Here is a 20,931-nt window from a genome sequence, read left to right as displayed (position 1 = left end):
GCTCTTTGCCTCATCATATTTTCTATATACTGTGGCTCTTTGCCTTGTTTCATGTTTAGTTTTTTTTTGTGTGTATTGAGGGTGGACACTTTCCTTGAAATCAACACTGGAACAATACTTGTTGTATTGTAAGGAAAGGAGTGTGTTATGGGAAATAATGTATTTTTAATTGTGTGTGTTTGTGTGTGTCTGTTTGTCATGGCAGGTCAGTGCGTGGTGTGCCTCTTTGAGTCTCACAGGCAAAAATTTCGGCTCTTTGTGTCAAACTTGTTCGCCACCCCTGACATATACATATTTGAATTTCTTATCAGTGCGAAGGACCAGTGCTACATGTGTATTTGAAATAAAAACCTGTATTAGTATTATGTTGTACTATTATTACTATGCTATGTTATTTTATAGTTGTCATTATTAGGAGTAAAATGGGTTCAGTCAACCACACACACACACACAAAAGTCTCCAGAAAAGGTTGCCTCACACATATATATATATATATATATATATATATATATATATATATATATATATATACATATATATATATATATATATATAACTGTTATTGATAGGCTGATCAAATTTTTCAGAGTTTCTATTTAGATTTCGTTCTGTATGTGAAGACACTGATCATGTTAATAATTTTGTGCGCCAGCTTGAAAACCTACTAACCTACTACTGTATAGATACTACACATTTTCTAAAATGGTTTGAATTGTTTAACATTTTGCAAATCTAATAGTGAGCTATCTTCGGAAGTCGTGTACAAACTCTGGGGGATACCTTGTGCCCGCAGCCCGCAGGCATCTAGTTGGTGACCCCTTCTACAGTGCTAGTGTTGCTTTAGCACTGCTCTTTTATTAGAAATTGGTTACATATATAAACTTTTCACAAAGTTAAAAATAGTTTTTGAACAAATTCACTTTAAAACCAATATGACAAAAAAATATTTATATACAGTACATTCGCAGATGAGTTTTACAGGACACTATTACAATTTTACAGTTGCATGTGATCAAATGACTACGTAACTCTACATACATTGAGCAAAATGATGACGATTTCTTTGGTTATTTAGCTGTATTTCTGTGAAAATTCTCCACATTAATTCGTCAACACGTTGTTATAACAAAGTTATTTAACTATTCGTTACAGCATAAATTCTGACCACTATTTTACCACAGTAAAAAACGAAGAAGGCATTGTTATTTAAGAGCCGTTTTGAAGTTGTCCTCCATTTGTAGTGTAAAGGTATTATCTATTTTGCGTAGAAAAATGTTTTGTTTTCATTGACATGGTTCAAAGGCGTGTCTGACCACGCCCCCGTGCAGCTCTAGCTCCGCCTCTGCCCAAGAAATGACGTCACCGGACAGGTGTCCGCCGCAGGACGCCAAGGCCTGGATGTCCGCCCGGGTCAGAACAGAAGACCACATCTGCACGTCGGCCAACTCGCCCACAAAGGACTGCGAGGCGTCGAAGCGGCCTCCCAAGGTGTCCTGCACATGAATACTTACTCTTAACAAACTTCAAGCAGTTCAATTAAGTTAAGGAGCTTTAAGGCAAGGTAATAGAGTATTTCTCCGCCATTTTGGACGCTTCCCAGTTAATTGCCTTAATTTCTACATTGAGAATCAAACATGTCCATGTATTTTTTTCGAATTGAAATGAAATTGTATTCGTATGATACTTGTCATACAACGAAGCGAATAAGGAAGTATCAATAAGTTATTTTTATTACCTTTCAACAGGCTAATTTAAGTTGAGGAGCTGTAAGGAATATCATCATAATGCTGTAGTTGTGTTAGCATTGAGCGATACACTGTAACAAATTTCTGTAATTAATTTTTTAATTCAACTCATTTTGTTGGTATATAACTTTTTAAACAATGAAACGAGTCAACAAGAATAAATAAGTTACTTTTCACAAATTTCAAAGCTCTAGTTTAAGTTGAGGAACTTTCAGGATAGGTAATAATTTGCTGCAATTCTGTTAGCATTGGAACTCATTTCTGTAATTGAAAAAAAAATTGTGTTTTTTTTTAAACATTTTTTAAATGTAAATCATGAAAGCCCCAGTGTGTGATATTTGACCACTAGATGACCTTATTGTCTACAGGGTTTTCGTGGATCGTTTAAAAGTCTTAAAAGGTTTTGAATTCATTATTCTTAAATAAGGCCTTAATTTGTATGAAAAATCTTAAATCCAATTTTCAAAAGTCTTAAACATGTGAACACATGAATACGAGTTGTGTTTCTTGAAAGAGATTTGGTAAGATTTATCTATTGTCCTTTTTAACAATTCACAATTCATGCATTTACTTTCGTGGCAACATTGCGTGACCACAATAACGGAAAAATTTTGATTTAAAAAGGCATTAAAAAGTCTTGAATTTAACCTGCCTTAAGCTGTGGGAACCCCTGTCTAACGTGGATGTAAACCAGGGCCACAACAAGATAGCAGACAAACATGTTGGCGAGACCTATGTAGGAATTCCACCATGTAAAAGAAATACAAATTTCTCCACCTATCATTTTTTTATAAAAATTAACATAGGAGTGATAGTTCATGTATTTTTGCCTAGTGTTCAAATCAATTTATATATATATATATATATATATATATATATATATACTGGTATATACATACATTTTGTTTTTTACTGATTGAAAGTTTTTTTTGTTCCACTAAGAGGCACTAAATATTACACATAGTGGAAAAGTACTGTTTTACTGATATATTGTTAGCATTGGAATCTACGCAGTAAAAAAAAAAAATCTACAGTAAAAATACAGTTCTTGTGTTTTTTAATCGAAACCATTTGAAATATTTTTTTGCACTTTTCGTATAACAAGCGAGTAAAGATGTACAATGAATAAGTGAAGGAAAGGTAACGCTTTTATTAAAAGTCCAATATATTCTTGTGTTTTTAAAAAAATGACACCAAATTCTATGTACAATGTAAAACTTTTTATACAATGAAATAAAACAAAAATAAATACCCCCTTTTCTTTCCACCCAATATCCCAGACATATAGGAGCTTCCGAGGGTCACATGACTTTTAATTGGATTACCCTTGAAACTGGAAGAAAATGCAACAACAAAATGATTTGCGCACTTTATTAGTTTGGTAGTCTTGATTTGGGAAAGAAAGGTAAGAGTAATTATCAAAATAAACTTTTATATATTATCTTCAGAAAAATGTCAAGTTGCCATTGTATCCGTGCATTTTACCTGCAATTTAATGCTCGTAGTTCTGACATTGTTCAACAACTTGATATTTGAAATTATTATTTTACCGTACCATTATAAATTAATTACTGGTAGAAGTGATCAAGTAAAATGCTGTAATCTGTAAGTATGTAATATTTAACTGAATAAAAATCTAAAATATTATTTTGTAAATCACAGATACAGATCATGTAGAACATAACAGCTTTTACATAATGAAAGCCTCCGAATATCCAAATATGAAAATGTTTTATTTATTCATGGTCACCTGTTCTTGTCCCAGGATGAACACCCCTCCTGCTTTGACAGGATGCCAGGGGGCGAGACCATCACCGGAACCCTGCAGGTTGCCGTCCTGGTAAGCCTCCCAGCGTCCGTCCCGAGTTGACCACGTCACGCACACGTGGTGCCACTTACCATCGCTCAGAGTCACTGGCAAAGAGACAGCCTGCACAGAAAGAAAGTGGCGTTAAGAGAACTAAAAATGCAAATGTATGCAGCCGCTACGAAATCTCAATCCACAAAAAAACGAGAGAGAGAGAGAGAGAGAGAGAGAGAGAGAGAGAGAGAGAGAGAGAGAGAGAGAGAGAGAGAGAGAGAGAGAGAGAGAGAGAGAGAGAGAGAGAGAGAGAGAGAGAGAGAGAGAGAGAGAGAGAGAGAGAGAGAGAGAGAGAGAGAGAGAGAAAAAAAGAACAAACCCACTTACCTGGTCATCGATTAACAGTTCCACAGGGTTGCCACCCCACTCGATCAGCACCACCTCATTTGCCTGGCCGGGCGCCGAATAGGAAAAGGGCGTCCCCACAGGAGGGCCGGCGCCTGCCTTGAGCCGTAGACACAGTGTGAGCGCAAAAATGTCGCTTGGAAGAGTTCGCTTGACGCGAGCGTGCATGAAATTGGTGCGCATGGGGAAGCTAAGCTGGAAGGCATCAGGCTCCTTGTTCTTCTTGGCAGAACCTGAAAGACATTTCCAGTTAATGCATCTTTTATACATATTCAGGACTGTCTCAGAAAATTAAAATATCGTGGCGACTAGGTCCTTTGTTTTGTGTAATGCACTTAAAAAACAAAAATGTCATACATTCTGGATTCATGAAGAATCCACTGAAATGTTGCAATCCTTTTATTTTTTTGATATAGCTGATTATAGCTTAGACTCTAAGCCTTAGAGCCTACTACAATATTTTGTCATGATTTTTGGGATGGAATACTTTCATTTTCACCATATACACATAGTTGTATTGTATTCAACTTTTTCACTTGTAATTAGAGGTAAGATCGGGCCTGAAACAATCCAGCTTGACACGCGGGTATTAAAGCCCAGTCTGGGCCCGACTAGTTAACTTGATTTGCAGGACCGAGCCCAAAGCAATCCTGAAAGTTCGTGTCTTATTTGTAAGTTCTTGGGTGGAGTCATGATTTACAATAACAAAAAAAAGCCTGTCTTTAGTAACAAATCTAAATTACACAAGACTGTGTAAACGTTTACTTCTTCTATATTTCTGTGTCAGCAGAGGTTACATTAACCAACAAAGAATTGACAGGAAAGTTTTAAGTCTGTCCGTCATTTAGACAGGTTGAAAATTGGGCCAATAACCTCAGCAGCCTAACGTCCACAAGAATATAGCGCGGTACCCAAAGAGAGAGAGAGGCAGAGAGACAAAGAAGAACAATTGTAAATTGAAAAAACGTCATCGAGAGAAAAGTCCAGCCCAACCTTAACGTAAGGATTGACATTTTAGCCCCGACCTGACGTCAAATTAGGGAGGGACTCTGGTTTGGGCTTAAGATATTACCTCTGCTGCCTATGACAGCTTCCGTTTTCAACACTAAAGTTGCCTGGCAAAGTATTATCTGGGCTGGCAGTAAATGAGTTACGTTTGACCACTTTTTCTTTTACTGAAGTGGAAAACGGATTCAGAATATGAATACTTATTGTCACTTCTTGTCCCTTTCTTTTCACAATATCCTACTTTTGCATACTTTCTGTGTATACCTTTCTGGTGAATGTGGTTGAGCATGTTCTCCACTTTGTTGCCATGGTATCCGCCACGCGGGAGGTATCCGTAACTATCTGCTTCGTTGTGGTCACGCTCGTTTTCGTCCTCATCATCAAGGCCTCCGTCGCTGTGCTCGTCCGAGTGGTCCAAGTCGGTAGTCGTGTTGTTGCCACTGTCTTCCGTCTGGTCGTTGAGGTGTTGATTGTCATGCGGGTGAAGTTGTTCCTCTAAAGTGTTGATCTTCCTCTGTAGAAGCTCCCTCAACGAGCTGGAGTAGGTCAGGGACGAGTTTCTCTTCTATTTGAGGATTAGATGAAACGTTTGTCAGTGGAAAAGATGGCCTTAAGTTTGACATGGATCAACAGGCCTATTTTGGCTTGTTATGTCACATTTACAGAGTCAAACGTTTACATCTGAGTTATATTTACGGTGGGTTTACATTTCAGATATTTTTTATAGAACCAAGAGTTAAATTGTAGGGGATGAATAAAGAATCTTTCTATCTATCTATCTAAATGACTCCAATATAAGACAATTGCAAAATAGCTTGTTTTTAAATTTTCTGCATGTTAACCTCCATTGTGATTGGCAGCTAATTAATCCAAGCGTTACTCTGCCTCTCGTTGTTGGAAGAAAACCGCCTTTTTGCTCCTGTTTGTTTCATGTAGCTTTTGGGTGCGTCTTACAGGTAATCCGAGCTTTGTGCATGCGCATGGCCCGATTACCTCAGTCAAAACAGATCACCGTAATTACTACTGATCTCTGAGCCTCATTCCTCCCCCCTCGGTCCCGCCTTCATCCCGACACAACTCCTGACATGTGTCTGCTCTCACGATTCAAGCCTGAGATGGCACGGACGCTTGAGGTGAATGAATCGTGATGTACTAGTATAATAATTAAACTTATATTAGTAATGAGGAAATGCAAGTACAGACAAAACCAGTAAAATTGCCGAAATTTCTCCCCCCAAAAATGGATACACAGTGAAATAATTTTAACGGAATGGCTACAGTGGTATGAAAAAGTATCTGAACCTTTGACAAAATGTCCATCAAATGTGATTAGATCTTTGGCAAAATCACATGGATGAATAAACAGTCTGTTTTAACTAAAACCACCCAAATATTATAGGGTTCTTCATTAAAATGAGGATAGCATCCAGACAATGACAGATTAGGGAGGAATCGGTAACATATTTTTTATACCACTGTCATTATCCCTATTAAATTTGTTTTGTGACATTTTGTATTAATGGCAATTAATCACAAGACCAGAAAAAGAACTGGGCAGACTATATTAAGAATGGACTGGTTTCAAATTTGCCACAACCCAAACCGAAGCCAGGAACTGTCCACAGTGGAGAAAGCTGTTCTGAGTTGCATGCTCAGTGGTTCCCCGACGACCCAGGCAGTTAACGGATCCGTAAACTGTCATTAATGGCAATTATATATTCTATTTTTTTGCACTTGATCGCGAAAAAGACGGTTATTAATGATATTAGCTGCTGTTTTCACTACCTACTAATTTTAAATTAGGTCTGGTCCTGGCCTGATTCTCATACTTGGGTATCGGTTCTCACCAATTCCAAATATGGTATAATCTCAGTTTTAGTGAAATAGTTTCAATTGAATTTAGTTTCGTTATTAGTTCCTTGTTGTCACCTTTTACCCAAATAATTCTGAAGGACTATGTTGGATTAAGCCAGGAATTTCAAGTGAATAAAGTTATTGCTTTTCTGTCGTAACTACTCATCTTATTTCCAAGGCACTTGGTTGAGGTGGCTTCATTAATTGTCACGCCTAATTTTGTTGTGTTCCACTTGCTTGATTTATTCACTACTGTATTGTAAATAATTCTCAGTATTTAATTTCAATTTTACATGTCGCACCTGAAGGTTGTCCAACCGCTCCTTGAGTGCCTGGAGCATCCTCTCCACCTGCTCCTGCGAGGACCCGATGTCCCCCGAACTCTGGTTTTTGTCCAAGTCCTTTTCCACGCCTTCTGAGTCTGCTGCGTGATCCCCGCTGTCAGCGTGGTCCGAAGGCAAACTCTCTGGATGGTCCCGAGACGCCATGGCAATGCCCTCGCACAATGCCAACTTGGAGTTCAGCTCCCTGATGGTCTCCCTCATGTCCAGGATGGTTTCCTTCTGATGCACCAGGCTCTCACGAAGGTGGAGGATAGTGGCCTTGGCCTCATCGCTCGCTCCCCACAAACTGGCGGGTGGGCGGCTTTGATGGCAAGCGGGGTCGGCATCCGGCGGAAGGGGAGTGCACACGAAACGTGGCGGCGCAGTGTGAAAATCGTTGAAGTCCGATGTAGGAGATGCAGATGTAGAGATAAAGAGGAGGAGGATAACGACATGTGGAGCTTTCTGTATTGTCTTCATCTTGATGATCATCAACGTTTGAAGTCCATCATCCAAGTGGGTTTATTTTTTGTTTCTTCACAGAGCTGTTGGGTGAATCCAAAAAATGAGCAACTCAATGGTGTCAACAACAGTGATCGGTTATTCCTAGAAAATCACCATGTCCGAACATTGGCGAGATATTTTTAGATCAGGCTTGCTGGGTACTTGTACGGTCCTTGGGGCAAAATAAAAAGTGTAAATCGGTGATTCCACGAAAAATAATCGAAACGCTTCATTTGATAATGAACCATCCCAAAATTGAGTATAAAGATCAATATCGTTGTAGGTATAAATATGTGTAAAGCTAAGATAGTGCCATGTGATAATAATTTCTGTATTTTTAGCCAAGGCATCCGTGACATTAAGTATTGGAACACTTGTATAATGTTTAGAAGTGACGTATTCACAGATCATGAACACATCTATAATCCTACGCACTGTCAGCAATATCTATGTGTTATGGTTCTCACAACAATATCTCATTATTATAGTCATTATAGTTATGATTGACAAATAAAGTAAGTATTGGCCGATCGATTTTTTTTCATAAGGTCAAGGTCTACTCTCTCCAACACTACTTTTTGGTTAACAGAAGATGTCTATTCAGATTCAGAGATTCAGATTCAGATATACTTTATTGTCATTCTAGTACACGTGTATACATAACGAAATTTCGATACATCTGACCCGCACAGTTTCCTTGAATGTACTGATTTAAATAAAATGTTGTATTGAGTTGGAGTATTGAAGTACTAATAATATACTAAATAATTATGGCTATGTATAGTATTATACAGTAGTGAAAAGAGTGCAAGAGTGCAAGAGGAGCAGCTAACCAGATGTGCAAAATGGGCAGTCAGGTAAACAAGTCACTATACAGTAACAATAACACTGTAGTACGATAGTGCAGAGGAGAACATTTTACTTTTAGAACTATTGTGTAAGTGTACTCAAATCAAGACACACATAAAAATAGATTTTTCACATGTATTTATTTATTTATGTTTCCAATAGCAGGCTGTTTAAATTAAAAAGTTCTGGTACCTATCCCCATATGCAGGATTTTCTCAGGAATTCCTTCATTTATTTATTTTTTTGAGGATGAAAAAAAGAATATTCCCCCCCAAAATGAGTTTGGTCGACAAATATTTAATTTGATTTGTTTTTAAATAAAGGCAACAATACATTAGACAGATTTAAAAAACAATTACTCCTGAAATGGACACTTGTGTAGTATTTGACCACCAGGTGTCGCCTCATTGTGCAGTGCTATCAAAAAAGAAGTGCGAAAAAGCATAAGGAAGAATACAAACTTGGAGACTTAAAAATGACCAAACCACTGCATTTTTCTTTTTCCATTTCTTTGCCCAGCTTTTTGAGAGATTTTTTGTTTTTTGGGGATACCCGTAGCACCATAATGGCAGAAAAATGTCAGCTCCAACTAGGGGAGGATCATGTTATTTAAAATAAAAATATTTTACATATGAGTATTTTTCAAAATGCACGTCTATACGTTAGTTCATGCATTTTTTCTTATTGTTTAAATCAATATTGTTTTTTTGTTATGAATTATTGTTTTATTACCAACAGGAGGACCTAAGTAATACACAATGTCCCTTTAAATAACTAATAAATAATTGGGGGACTATTTACATCCTGAACAAACAATAACAATTTTCGTTGATTTATTGAAGTGCCGTTATGTGTTCTAACCTCATGTGCCTATTTATAGTTACACCAACGAACAAACATAAAATATTTACTACGTCCTTTATTATACAGGGTGGACATTTTCAAATGCCACACATGTGACCTCCTGTTGCTCGCAGTGACCTATGTACACTTGCGTGTTTACTGCATGTAACTAAACAATAAAAGGACTCGAATTTCCCAAGTTGGACTTAAACGTTGCACGAGTGACTGGGCTTAAGCCCTTGGACAGATGGTACAAGTGGAGAATTGTGTCAACACCAATCGTGCCACTCCGTCACTTGACTAGCAGCTCAATTAACCTAATTACTGGCACTAGTTGCACTAGCCCTGCTTCATCCCTCCCTCACTTTTCGCAGTGTGTGTGTGTTTGCTTTAATCCACAGCGAGGTTGCGGCACCATATGCTCCGAGTGGATATTTAAATAGTTCCATTAGTGGTGATTTAAAGCCTGACATGTGTGATTAAAAGTGGATACAATATTTAAAACAGGAAAACATTTCAACTATATGATGTGCGTCAACATTCGTTCAGCTAATGTGTTTTGTACCCCCGATAAAACTATTAAAATAACAAAATTGTGTATAGTAAGTACTACTTATGTGTAGCAAACATGTATATGATTAAATAACATTATAAATAAATATACATGCAAAGAAGAAAATTACATTTCCCTTTGGTGAGACGTGACTTTAACTGGTCGAGCTGAGTAGCAGGTGCATGCGGGGGGGAGGAAACAGTAAATCAAAAATAAACTGATTTTAAAATATTTGAGAATTGACAAGCTTACAGAATACTTGGTTGATTTATTTGCCTCCTTATTTCTATCAACTGTCTCTATCGTTGATTGATTGTGGCCATGCCCGCTATAGGTTGCAATTCGTGTGCCCTCTTACTATGTTTTGATATTTGCAAGCTTTGTTTCCATGGTTATCATTTTTTGCTTTTCCCTTCAGCGTCTGATTGCATTGGACCCCTAAGAAATACTGTACAAAAAATACTGTACTTTATAGCCTACCGCAATTTTTTTACAAAGCATGCGAGATGTTGAGCTGAATATAAAGAAGGGCATTTTGGCATACTTATTGGAATCGTAATGATTCAGTGGCTCAAACCAACATAAGGTACGCTTTTTGTGACATTGACCAATAGAACACAGGCATCTTAGACACTTGCCATTTACACAAATATAGCAAAGGTTTTGACTGCGCAAAAAAATTCCTGTTGATGCCTTAGAGTAGCGACATGCTATAAAGGGAGGCCTAAAAACATCGTATTCTACATCGTAACGACAAAACTGGTAATATAATATTTTACTTCACAAATACAGTATACCTTCTATAACCTACATTTAATCCTTTTTAATTACAAGTTTCTGAAAATAACTTTCAAAATATTTATTGGAATACTTTATGAAGTTAAAATTGTAAAAATGTTTCATTTATCCTATTGCTATCCTTTTTCATTCTTAGTATTTAGAGCTGTAACTAAAACATTTAGTGCTACTGACGGTTCCCATACTCGATTTTTTTCCTCAAAAACTCCTATAGCCATTTTTTTTGTGTGCTTATTTTTTCTTTCAGAAAATTATTATTTCTTACCTGCTGTCAGCGTCGCTCGAGCACAGAGTTGTACGCACACCGAACAGATTGTGAAGGATTTCCTTTTTTTTTTCAGTCCCATCACCATAGACCCCGCCTCCTCTCCTACCTATTCCTCCTCTTGCTTTGATGCCCTACCCTCAAAAGGACCATGCGAGAATGTGACATCCGCTGTCGTCTAAGTGACTGCCGGGCAAGCCGGCACGTGAGCAACTGACCTGCTTTGTGCCGTGCTAGACCGGCGGAATGAAAGGTGACTGCAGGACACGGTGCTGCTTCGGATGTCAAAAGTAATTTGAGATATTCCAATTAAAACACAGAAATGTTTTTTTTTAATGAAATTTGAATACCTCGTTGCTACCATTATATTCACAAATGGTTTTGTGGTACGTAAAAAGGCTTTCTTTGAGATTAAGTTTCAAGCAAGGCACAGACGGCTTTAGTTCTTACATTCAAGGACGACACTGCAGCTGTGTAACTCAATAGTAGATTAGGAGAATCGGGTCATTTTTTTCTAGTAATTATATCTTGAAATTGCAGCTAGGGTTTCAAACAAACCTTACGTCTCAAATTAGCGTTTATAAGTAGGGTTTTGCTCTCAAACTAGAGTTTAAAACTGCAACTAGGGTTTTGGATATACCCTAGACCTCAAAATAGGAGGTAAAAATAAGGATTTTCAAATTACGGTTCAAAACCGCAGCTAGGGTTTATAACTAGGGTTTTGGACAAACTCTAGAGCTCAAGTAGGGTATTTTAAAGTAGATCTTTAGTCTAAAACAAGGGTTTAAAACTGCAGTTAAGGTTTTGGACAAACCCTATGGTTCAAATTTAAAGTTTTGAAGTCGGGATTTGCTCTCAAACTAATTGTTTCTAACTGCAAGTAGGGTTTCAGACTATCCCTCGTGCTTACACCAAAGGTGGGGTGCGTTGTGTGTATGTGTTAACAATGCCCGACTGAGTTCAAAGAGCCTTTATTATTTATTTTTCACTGCACCTATCTGCTTTTATCAGACTTTTAGCAGAGCAGTTTGGAGCAGCACACAATAGGTTCGAGGTGGGGGAAAAGCTTGAGAGTGATGTCATGCTCGTCCAGCATATATTTTTTTTAATGTATTTTTCAGTGTAGCATAAAAATAGTGAAAGTAAGAAAAGGCCTGCATTAAATAGAGTCCAAACGACAAACCAAACCTTGAGAAAGATGAAAAAAGAAGGGACAAACCAAGAGATGGCAGCAGAGTGTATCAAAGTTCCAAATTCCATGCAGCTCCCTTAAGGTTTTAATGTAGGGTTTTGCTCTCAAATCAAGGTTTTAAACTTCAGCTAGGGCTTGCAACAAGGGCTTCAGGTTGATCTTAGGGCTCAAATGTGTCTGTCAAAGTAAGATTTTGCTCTCAAACAAGGGTTCTAAACTGCAGCTAAGGTTTCCAACTATTGGCTGAATATGGGACTAATCGTAGCTTCACTTTGCTATAGCACCATGTATATCTGTTGGCTCCTAGAAGCAGGATCAGACTTGAGATAATTATGAGTACTGTATGACATCTTGATAGCTACTCGTGTCCCTAAATCCAGTTGAGAGTTGCTTCCCTCTAGTGGCTAACAAAGGTTTGGCAATTTAATGCAGAAGAAACTCAACCTCCACGGCTCCACTGTCTTACAAACTGTCGTATTTTCCCTTACAAAATAATCTTACACCATATTTTTTTTCAAACGTGTTTATTTATGTAGTTTAACATGGTATATTGTACACGTGTTTCGTTATATCATATATATTTTTAATTAACATTTTGTTGTGAGATACCGAGTTGCTCGACATGAGGTTTATTATAAAAAAGTTCAAAAATGAAGTTCACTGTAGAAGGAAAAAATACATGCAAATAGAATTAAGTAGAATAATACATTTTCCTATTCAAATTATTTATTTTCTGCATTAAATTATTGTTGCTAATATACTGGTTAAAAGGATAACCACAAATCTGTCTTTTTTCATTTTCTCCTTTTATACTTCCTTTTTTTCTTAACTTCTTTATACAACATAATAATTCGTAATATAATGAATCAGAGCAAGTGAGCCGTTTGAGTTGAGCCAAAAAAGCAGGTTCTCTAAAAAGAGACGGACTTCCTTTCACTACTCAACTACCACATGAAATCCGATGTTTTTTAAGACCACATGTATTTCAAATTTACTCAATCAACCCCTGATCGTAATGATGCATAATGGGAAATCCCCAGGCGGCAGACGCATGCGCACAGTAGTATCAAACCGCTTGCTTCATTTGCAACGAAAAAAACTATACCGAGATGGAGGCTACCGCGGAGAACTCGTTTGACTTGATTGGTTTGCCGTTTCGGGATAGTCGGTGTATACCCATAATTGACAAATTTGCGTTTTCCCGTACAGATTTTCTCGTATGTTGTAGACGTCTTAAAATGCATAATAAACGTGCTTTGTACGGCAAAAACATACAGGTTGACAGGTATGCAAACGATGATTAAAAATGGAAACTATGGGAGCTGATTTTTTTTTTCACATTTCATCATTGACTCGGAATAATGTTTGGGTAATATCCCTCAGTATATTTCAGCGTAGTCACGTTTCAAAGTTCACGCAGCATCACATGAGCTTTTGGTTCACTTGAGAAAGACAAAATGTAAAATTCTCACATCAAGTTAATTTGATTTCACAAAAGTCAATTGGAAATCAAACAACATAACATTCCTAACTTAGGTTTCCTAAAACTGTGTCGATGGAGGACTCTTAAGATTATTGTAAACAAAAGCATGATTAATGAAGTGTCCGGCTATTTTTTCCCGGGAACAAGAAAGGTCGTTTAAACGAGGCGGGCAACAAAAGCAGGGCCTCCTCCAGTGTGCCACAGGAAGTTCTTAAAAAAAGATTGCTTTGTAGCTTATGTAGGAAATAATACTGTTCCACTGGCATACAAGTCTGCACGTTGGATGTAATTGTTTTTAAAATTTATTTTACAGCACAGATTAAAAAATATATAGTAATTTTATTTTTATTTTACTTCGTTTTAATTTGTTTTTTTATACATTATCAAATTGTGACTTCACGGAAATATATTATTATAAATATTAAGTAAGCAAATTTTAAAAGTAATTTTGTTTAAAGATGACATTTGAGCTTATGCTGCTAAACAAAACAAAAAATGCTCCACTAGTAAAAAATTTTACTAATTTCGTTAACATTATTCTTATTTTACTGGATGTAAAGGTGCAATTGTGATATTATTGTATTTATTTTTCCTGTTTATTCTTTTCAAACTACCGCTACATTGCCTTTCATTAGTTTAAACACCAAAAAATAATTTCATTTGAAAAAAAACTGTAAATATCCATACATATTTTAGAAACGTAGTAACAATATGATAAAACACATGAATAAGATATATAAATGAAATCAATCAAGAAAAAAATATGAAATGTATAAACTGAATTATGGGCGGCACAGCCCATGAGTGGTTAGCAGATCCGCAGCACAGTTCTGAGGTCATGGGATCAAATCCAGCTCCCAGCCTTCCTGTGCAGAGTTTGCTTGTTCTCCTCGTGCTTGAGTGGGTTTCCTCCAGGCACTCTGGTTTTCTCCCCCATTCCCAAAAAACATGCATGTCAGACTAATTGGCCGGTCCAAATTGTCCCTAGGTGTGAATGAGTGAGTGAGTTTTCTTTCTCTGTGTGCCCTGCGACTGGCTTGCAACCAGTTCAGGGTGTCCCTTGCCCACTGCGCAAAGACAGCTGGGATGGGCTCCAGCACTCTCGCGACCCTACTGAGGATAAGCTGTGCAGAAAATGTATGGATGGATAAATTAAAACTAAGTTAAAAAATCATTATATATTATTATGTGTTATTTATTTTATATTTTAAAAGCACCAATAGCGCAAATACAATCCAAACATAGCAAAATTAGTAACTGATCAATCATTTTAACAGTCAACGTAAAAGTATTAAGGGTTATGTAAGTTATATTTTTATATTATAAATAAGTAGTAATACAGTAAATGTTAAAATGAATTAACTATTGTTTATAAATGAAATTAAGTACAATCATTTTAATAAATAGATAATTCCAACCCTACCCGCCCATAATTGGGATTTTTGTATTAGTTGTGCGTTTTTCAAATTTATTTATTCAAAAAGTTTTACCCTAATAAAATAAATTGGGAGAAACACTGCTTTAGGAAACAGGAATGTGTGCAACTCCTTATATGTAGGCCAGGCCTGTTTTACTTGCACAGATCTTTTTTCCAGTTTGGGGGGGGTGTCCAAAAAAGTTCAAGGCATTATTCCCCAGCTGCTATTCAGACCAGGTCCTGTTGGCTCATTGTTATTCAGGCCCAGTGAGGGAGCCAGAGCAGGAGAGCTTTCGGGCTGCTGCTATTTTGCAGGCTGACCGGGCACCGCCGGAGAGCCCGGTGAACATCGAGCAGACTGCGAAGAGAGCTCCCAGCTGCTTTTTTTTCCCGCCCCCTCCCCTTTTTTTTTCTTTTTGCGTCCATGAAGGCATGCCGCTACTCGGCTCAGTAATGAGGAGAGGTACCGAACGGCACCAAATATCTGACCTCCATTCTTGTGTGCAGGCAGAGAGAGAGAGGGCATGTGAAAAAGAGGTGGAGGGGACTGAGATTTAGTGGCCTGGCTCATGAAACAACCCCCCACTCACTAAAGGCACCCGGCGCAAGACAAGAGAGCACGGCTCATCAGGAAGTTTTTTCTGGCCTCTTCCTACAATGAGATGAGAACAAGGTAACTATTTTCTTGATATTTGTTTTATTTTGTAGTGTTGGATTTGCTCAGTCTAGTAATGGACTTATCTTTTATTATTTTGGAAAGTTTGGTCACTATTTACTACCATTTTTTTTATGGGCTTAGCGGTTTATTGTAGAGGACTGAGTTTAAACCGTTAATTTGATTCTAAATCAAGAGTTAACACAGTTTTAGAAGTTTGTGTTTTGAGGTCAAGCTTTAAAAGTTTTAGTTTTAAGGCGCTAACCTTAAAGTTAACTCAGTGATTCATCTTGTGTAACTTTTAGAATCACATAATCAGGCTGCTTCTTTCATGCTTTTTGGGAAAGAATTCATTGCTATACCAGTTCTATTATTGATGTATAGTGAAAAGGAAAAACATTCAGTAGTAATTTGATATCACTTTTTACAAGTTTTTGTTTGTTTGACTGCACATATGTTTTTATAGTTATATATAGTGATGTTGAACTTTTCATTATTTTATCAGATTTTGACACTATAATTTGGGGACTTAAATAACATTAAAACATTTTTTAGTATTTAAAGGCGCAGTATGAATTGAAAAATGATGCATACACTAAACAACTCCACACATTTATAGTTTATATTAAAAATTTGTAATGCATTTTGTTTCAGAGGTTTAGCTATTCATTTTCATCTGTCCTTCAGTCCGTCCATCAATGCTTTCAAAACATCCTTCCATCCATTCAACCTTCCAACAATCATGCCATCACACCATCATTCCACCGAGCCATCAATCACTTAAAATCTGTCCATCAATCAAAATCCATCAATCCATCGGTCGGTCCATCCATCCTTTCAAACAATAAATTCATCCATTCACCCGTCTATCCATCCGTCTGCCCATCTATTATTTGGAATCATCATTCCAACTATCCATTCATTTATTTGGCCATTACTCTATCCATCCATCCATCCTCATCGTCTGTTGTTTCATCCATCCTTACAAAGCATGATTCCATCCATCAATCAAAATCCACCCACTGTCCATCTTGTCCAACCATCATTTCATATATCCGTCTGTCTGTCTGACTGCCTGCCTGTTTCCGTCTGTCTATCCTTTTTTCAAACCATTATTTCATCAATCCATCTATTGTTCTGTCCGTCTAACTGTCCATCCATCCTTCCTTCTAACCCATCCAGCTATCCATTCAGCCAGCCAGCCATCCATCCAGCTTTTTGAAGTATAGCTCATATAACTTTTTGCCTGTGATCTACGTAGTGATGTTTTTTTTTGTCTTGTTTAACTGGTCAAATTGTGCTATAATACTTTTGTCTTTCTGGGAAATGCTCACATCAATCACAAACAGTGTGACATAATCGTAACTCAAATCTCCCTATTTACTGTAACCGCTAGTAGTCTGAGAGACTATGTGCAGTATCCATGTTTAACATTTCATTGGCATGTAAAAATGTTCCCCAAAATGGCTTAGTCCATCTTCACCTTTTAAACCACGAGAAAACCCCTTTAAAAATGTGCCCTCCCACCCCTTTTTACAGTCACACAGCAGCCAAGTTAAATACAACTAGATGGCCACAGAGATGGATGCTGAGTTTCGTTTGCCGCAGTCAATGTGTTTGAATGCATTAGCCCCCTCTCATCCCCTCCCTGTTTCGTGCCCTTCTAAAAAGGCTCGAGCACATGAATGAATCTCCTGTCAGCTCCCAAACCACCTGCACCCTATACCCAACTATAAACAGAGAGCAGAAACTGTTTTTATAAAAAAAAACAAATAAATATATTCATCCATCCATTATCTGCACTGCTTATCCTCAGTAGGGTCGCGGGGGTGCTGGAGCCCATCCCTGCTATCCGCAGGCAGTGGGCAGGGGACACCCTGAACTGGTTGCCAGCCAGTCACAGAGCACACAGGGACAGACAATTCGCTCGCTCATTCACACCTAGGGACAATTTGGACCAGCCAATTAAACTGAACATGCATGTTTTTGGAACGTGGGAGGAAAACGGAGTGCCCAGAGGAAACCCACGCAAGCACGGGGAGCACATGCAAACTCTACACAGGAGGTTCGATCTCATGACCTCAGAACTGTGCCGCATACGCGCTAACCACTGCGCCGAAGTGTTGCCCTAAATGAATATATTTATACATTTTTAAATTTTTTTATTTGCAAGAACAGGAATGCACATCCTTTTGTGCCATCCCACTCTGACACCTGGGAACCCCACCCCCACCGCCCTTTCCCACTTATCTTGACGAATATTTGAATTAGCAAGATATGGTTGGAATTGCCCCTGCGTGTCTCGAAAAGAGACCCGTGCAAAAATATCTGCTTCTCGTCAAGGGCGTTCACTTATATCTTGACGTGAGGTCCCCGTGACCTTCTAAACAGCCTCTACTTTGCTTGTTATTTTCTTATCACATGCTCTCCCTAATCACTTGCTTCTACATTTGAATAAATACAAAGAATCCTATTCTTTTTATATCTATTTATTTCATCTTCTATGATCCAGAGTGTCCTGACCAAGAAGCTGGTGTTCCATCAGTAGCTACATACTTGAAGATAAAAGAAATTGAAGTTTAAAAAAAATGTCACGAACTGACGAAGTCAACAAGATGACCGAAAGTGTTTACAAGGTAAATTTGCTATGTTGTAATATTCAAAATGTTTTGCCTTACTTATTAAATGTTTGCCAACAGGGTATTCTGGACCACTTCAACCCCAGTTTGAAGAATTTTGTCACCATGGGCAAACACTACGAGAAAGCCCTCACAGGTTTGCAGAAGAATACAATATTCCCCCCATTTTTGCGTTCAATTCGTTACTTAACCAACCCATTTGAGGTAAATTTTCACAAAGTCTGAAATTAATTTCACTCATTCAGGATATTTTTATATCGCAAAGTCTAGTGGGACTTGTAGTACAAAGTCAAATCCTAACCGCAAACTGGTTTACTCGCTAAAATGCTTCATGTGAATTGTTTTATTTCTCCAGGATATTCCCGTTTTATCTTCTGCCCTCACGACAAAAATTCTCAAGTCCACATAGAGTATATAGTGCATGCTACTGCTGTAGACATCCATATGTAGTGTAAGTCTCTACTTTTGGCAAGTCGCATAGCACACCATGTAAATAGACAGGACTAGTCAACGGAGCTCACTTTTGTTTACAAAAAACAACAACTTTTGCTTGAAAAGGATCCGATCCATTTCGATTGCATTCTGGTTTAAAAGGGCACCCTGTTTTAATGACTAGTGAAGTCAGGAATGTGAGCTGTGGCTTACAGCAGCTTCTAGTAGGAGTGTTTATTGATGACCTGATTAGATGTTCCATGCTTATATAATGCCTACTGACATCTAAAACAAAAATGATAAAAAACAAAAACATTTTGTCCTTTCAGAGATACATTGTCAAATATGTGGCTTGTTTTTTCAACAATATTCATCTGATAGATAACAAACACATAAATGTAAGTTCTAAGTTTTTCTTGTTCTCTTCCTTATCTGCGAGCGATGGTAGCAAAAAAAACACCTACAGAGCCAAAAGCTCAGCTCTGAATTAAAAAAAAAACACACCCTTAAATGAAAAAAAAAAAAAAGAAATCAAGATAACCCTTATGTTAGATATGGCTTCCCAGTACTAATAATTACTTACTGTGGAAGTATATTATTTTGCCATTTGTATTGTTCACTAAATCTGTTGTTTAAATGTTTTTTTAAAAATGCTAACTAAAACTGTTATCGCTAGTTAGCCTGTAGGGTAAATAGTTAAGTAGCTTGCTATGTACCCAATTGGCAATTAGTTTCTAATTTTGAAATTGTAACTCAAATTGTAATTAACTCTTCTAGTAGTTGCTAAAGTTGTTATCACTGGTTATCTAAGAAGGTGGGTAGCTAGATCCAGATAATTAGTTAAACTGTAAATGTGGTTAGTGAAAGTGTTATCGCTAGCTAGGTAGATAGCTTTTTAGCAAACGATATCGATACCTAGCTCTTGGATAGGATTTTATTTCACATAATGACTCCGTAGGGCTTGATAAAGTTTGGTAAAAAATATACTGGTTAAATTGCTAAATTTGCCTTTTATTACTTTTTTTGTTTTGTATGTCAAAACGAATCTGATTGGGAATAATTATATTATTCAGTACGCTCCCAGCTTTTCAAAGTGTTGTCTCCTTAGGTGTTACAGTGGCAGCTAAGGGCTACTTTGACGCTCTGGTCAAACTAGGAGAACTGGCCAGCGACAGCCAAGGCTCCAAGGAATTAGGTGAGTGCGTGATGAGAAAGAAACCAAAGACTGTCTGCTTCCAGATATAAAACGAGCTCGGAGGATTCATGCCGTGGGGAAAAAAGTTCGCGGGGCCTGTGAGTTTTTTGTTTGTCCAGGGTTGGAGATGGAGACACAAGAGCAAATGTAGAGAGAGAGGAAACACAGTGAAAAGGGACTCATTGTTGGGAGATTAACAACACCACATGATCTCATTGTGATTTCGAAAACGGTGGGGGAAGTGGGCAGGGGTGTTAGGAGGGCGAGATGCCAGCCGTCGCATACTGCTGCACTGTGTGGCCCATGCAGAGAGGTGGCTTGCCAACCCTGCAACGGCCTCCTTGCAAGCTACTAAAACTTCCCTTCGGTCATTCACAATTTTCACAATTTGATTGTCACCATTGGAACAGCCCATATTGTGTCAAAAAAGTACTGATCTACCGTTTTGATCTCACTTTCTGGGTTTGTTTTATGACTAAACACAAGTATCAAGTAACAAACAAGTGGTCTCAAACAAGTAAAAACATTTCCAAACAAGAAACAAACTTTATGTGACAATGACCTGACAACCTCTGGTATTTGAGCTTGTCAATATAAAGAGCCAGGATAATAAGGTGCAAGCTTGGACACTGATTACGCGCAGGTGGATGCTCTCCAGCCACTCCCCCGGGTTGGTTCCTTGTAAAGGGGAAATTGAGTCAGACCAGGTCCTGTTATCAATCAACACACACAAAATTTGCGGGATTTGAAACAAAAATGACCCAGCTTTGAGAGTTTTGTGGAATTTGACCACAATCTTTTATGGTCGCTCTAAATAAATTAAATTTTTGTGGATTATTTATAATAAAATCATCTGGTATTGAGTGGGTTATTTTGCAAGTTTTTTGGCTTTTGAAACAAGGTGACCCAATTTTTGCGGTTCGAAACAAAATGGCAGCAATTTTAGGGATCGGGTCTGAACAAACGAAC

The 20,931-nt window shown here is 37.7% G+C and overlaps 2 protein-coding genes across 5 annotated transcripts in view; one reads left to right on the top strand and one right to left on the bottom strand.

Moving 5' to 3' along the window:
* Positions 1-972: 972 nt before the first annotated feature.
* Positions 973-11,136, bottom strand: LOC148372312 (neuronal pentraxin-2-like). 2 transcript variants are annotated; one of them, XM_088326981.1, is made up of 6 exons: positions 10,950-11,136; positions 7,117-7,813; positions 5,225-5,525; positions 3,935-4,185; positions 3,497-3,676; positions 973-1,494 (listed from the first exon to the last, which is right to left on the bottom strand). In XM_088326981.1, exons 2-6 carry the CDS (start codon positions 7,627-7,629, stop codon positions 1,285-1,287), a joined length of 1,455 nt encoding a protein of 484 aa, XP_088183107.1. In that variant the 5' UTR covers positions 7,630-7,813; positions 10,950-11,136; the 3' UTR covers positions 973-1,284. The 2 variants fall into 2 exon arrangements, with proteins under 2 accessions (XP_088183107.1, XP_088183106.1); XM_088326980.1 differs by having other exon boundaries at positions 7,117-7,682.
* The window catches only part of LOC148372311 (BAR/IMD domain-containing adapter protein 2), a 37,328-nt gene continuing 17,783 nt past the window's right edge, over positions 1,387-20,931 (top strand). The window contains exons 1-8 of one of the 3 annotated variants that reach the window (XM_088326978.1): positions 1,387-1,562; positions 3,512-3,586; positions 7,123-7,653; positions 11,026-11,202; positions 15,549-15,714; positions 18,209-18,332; positions 18,396-18,471; positions 19,876-19,962. In XM_088326978.1, the coding sequence (XP_088183104.1) occupies positions 18,285-18,332; positions 18,396-18,471; positions 19,876-19,962 (211 nt within the window). In that variant the 5' untranslated portion in view covers positions 1,387-1,562; positions 3,512-3,586; positions 7,123-7,653; ... (1 more) ...; positions 15,549-15,714; positions 18,209-18,284. Of the gene's footprint in view, positions 1,563-3,511; positions 3,587-7,122; positions 7,654-11,025; positions 11,240-15,548; positions 15,715-18,208; positions 18,333-18,395; positions 18,472-19,875; positions 19,963-20,931 lie in introns of all 3 variants that reach the window. The other 2 variants (XM_088326977.1, XM_088326979.1) reach the window with 2 other exon arrangements.

The sequence above is a fragment of the Urocampus carinirostris genome, chromosome 2, assembly GCF_059441175.1.
Source record: "Urocampus carinirostris isolate Australia breed hairy pipefish chromosome 2, RoL_Ucar_1.0, whole genome shotgun sequence".
NCBI lineage: Eukaryota > Metazoa > Chordata > Actinopteri > Syngnathiformes > Syngnathidae > Urocampus > Urocampus carinirostris.
Note: the sequence above shows the minus strand (reverse complement) of the source record. Positions and strands in the feature narration are given on the sequence as shown.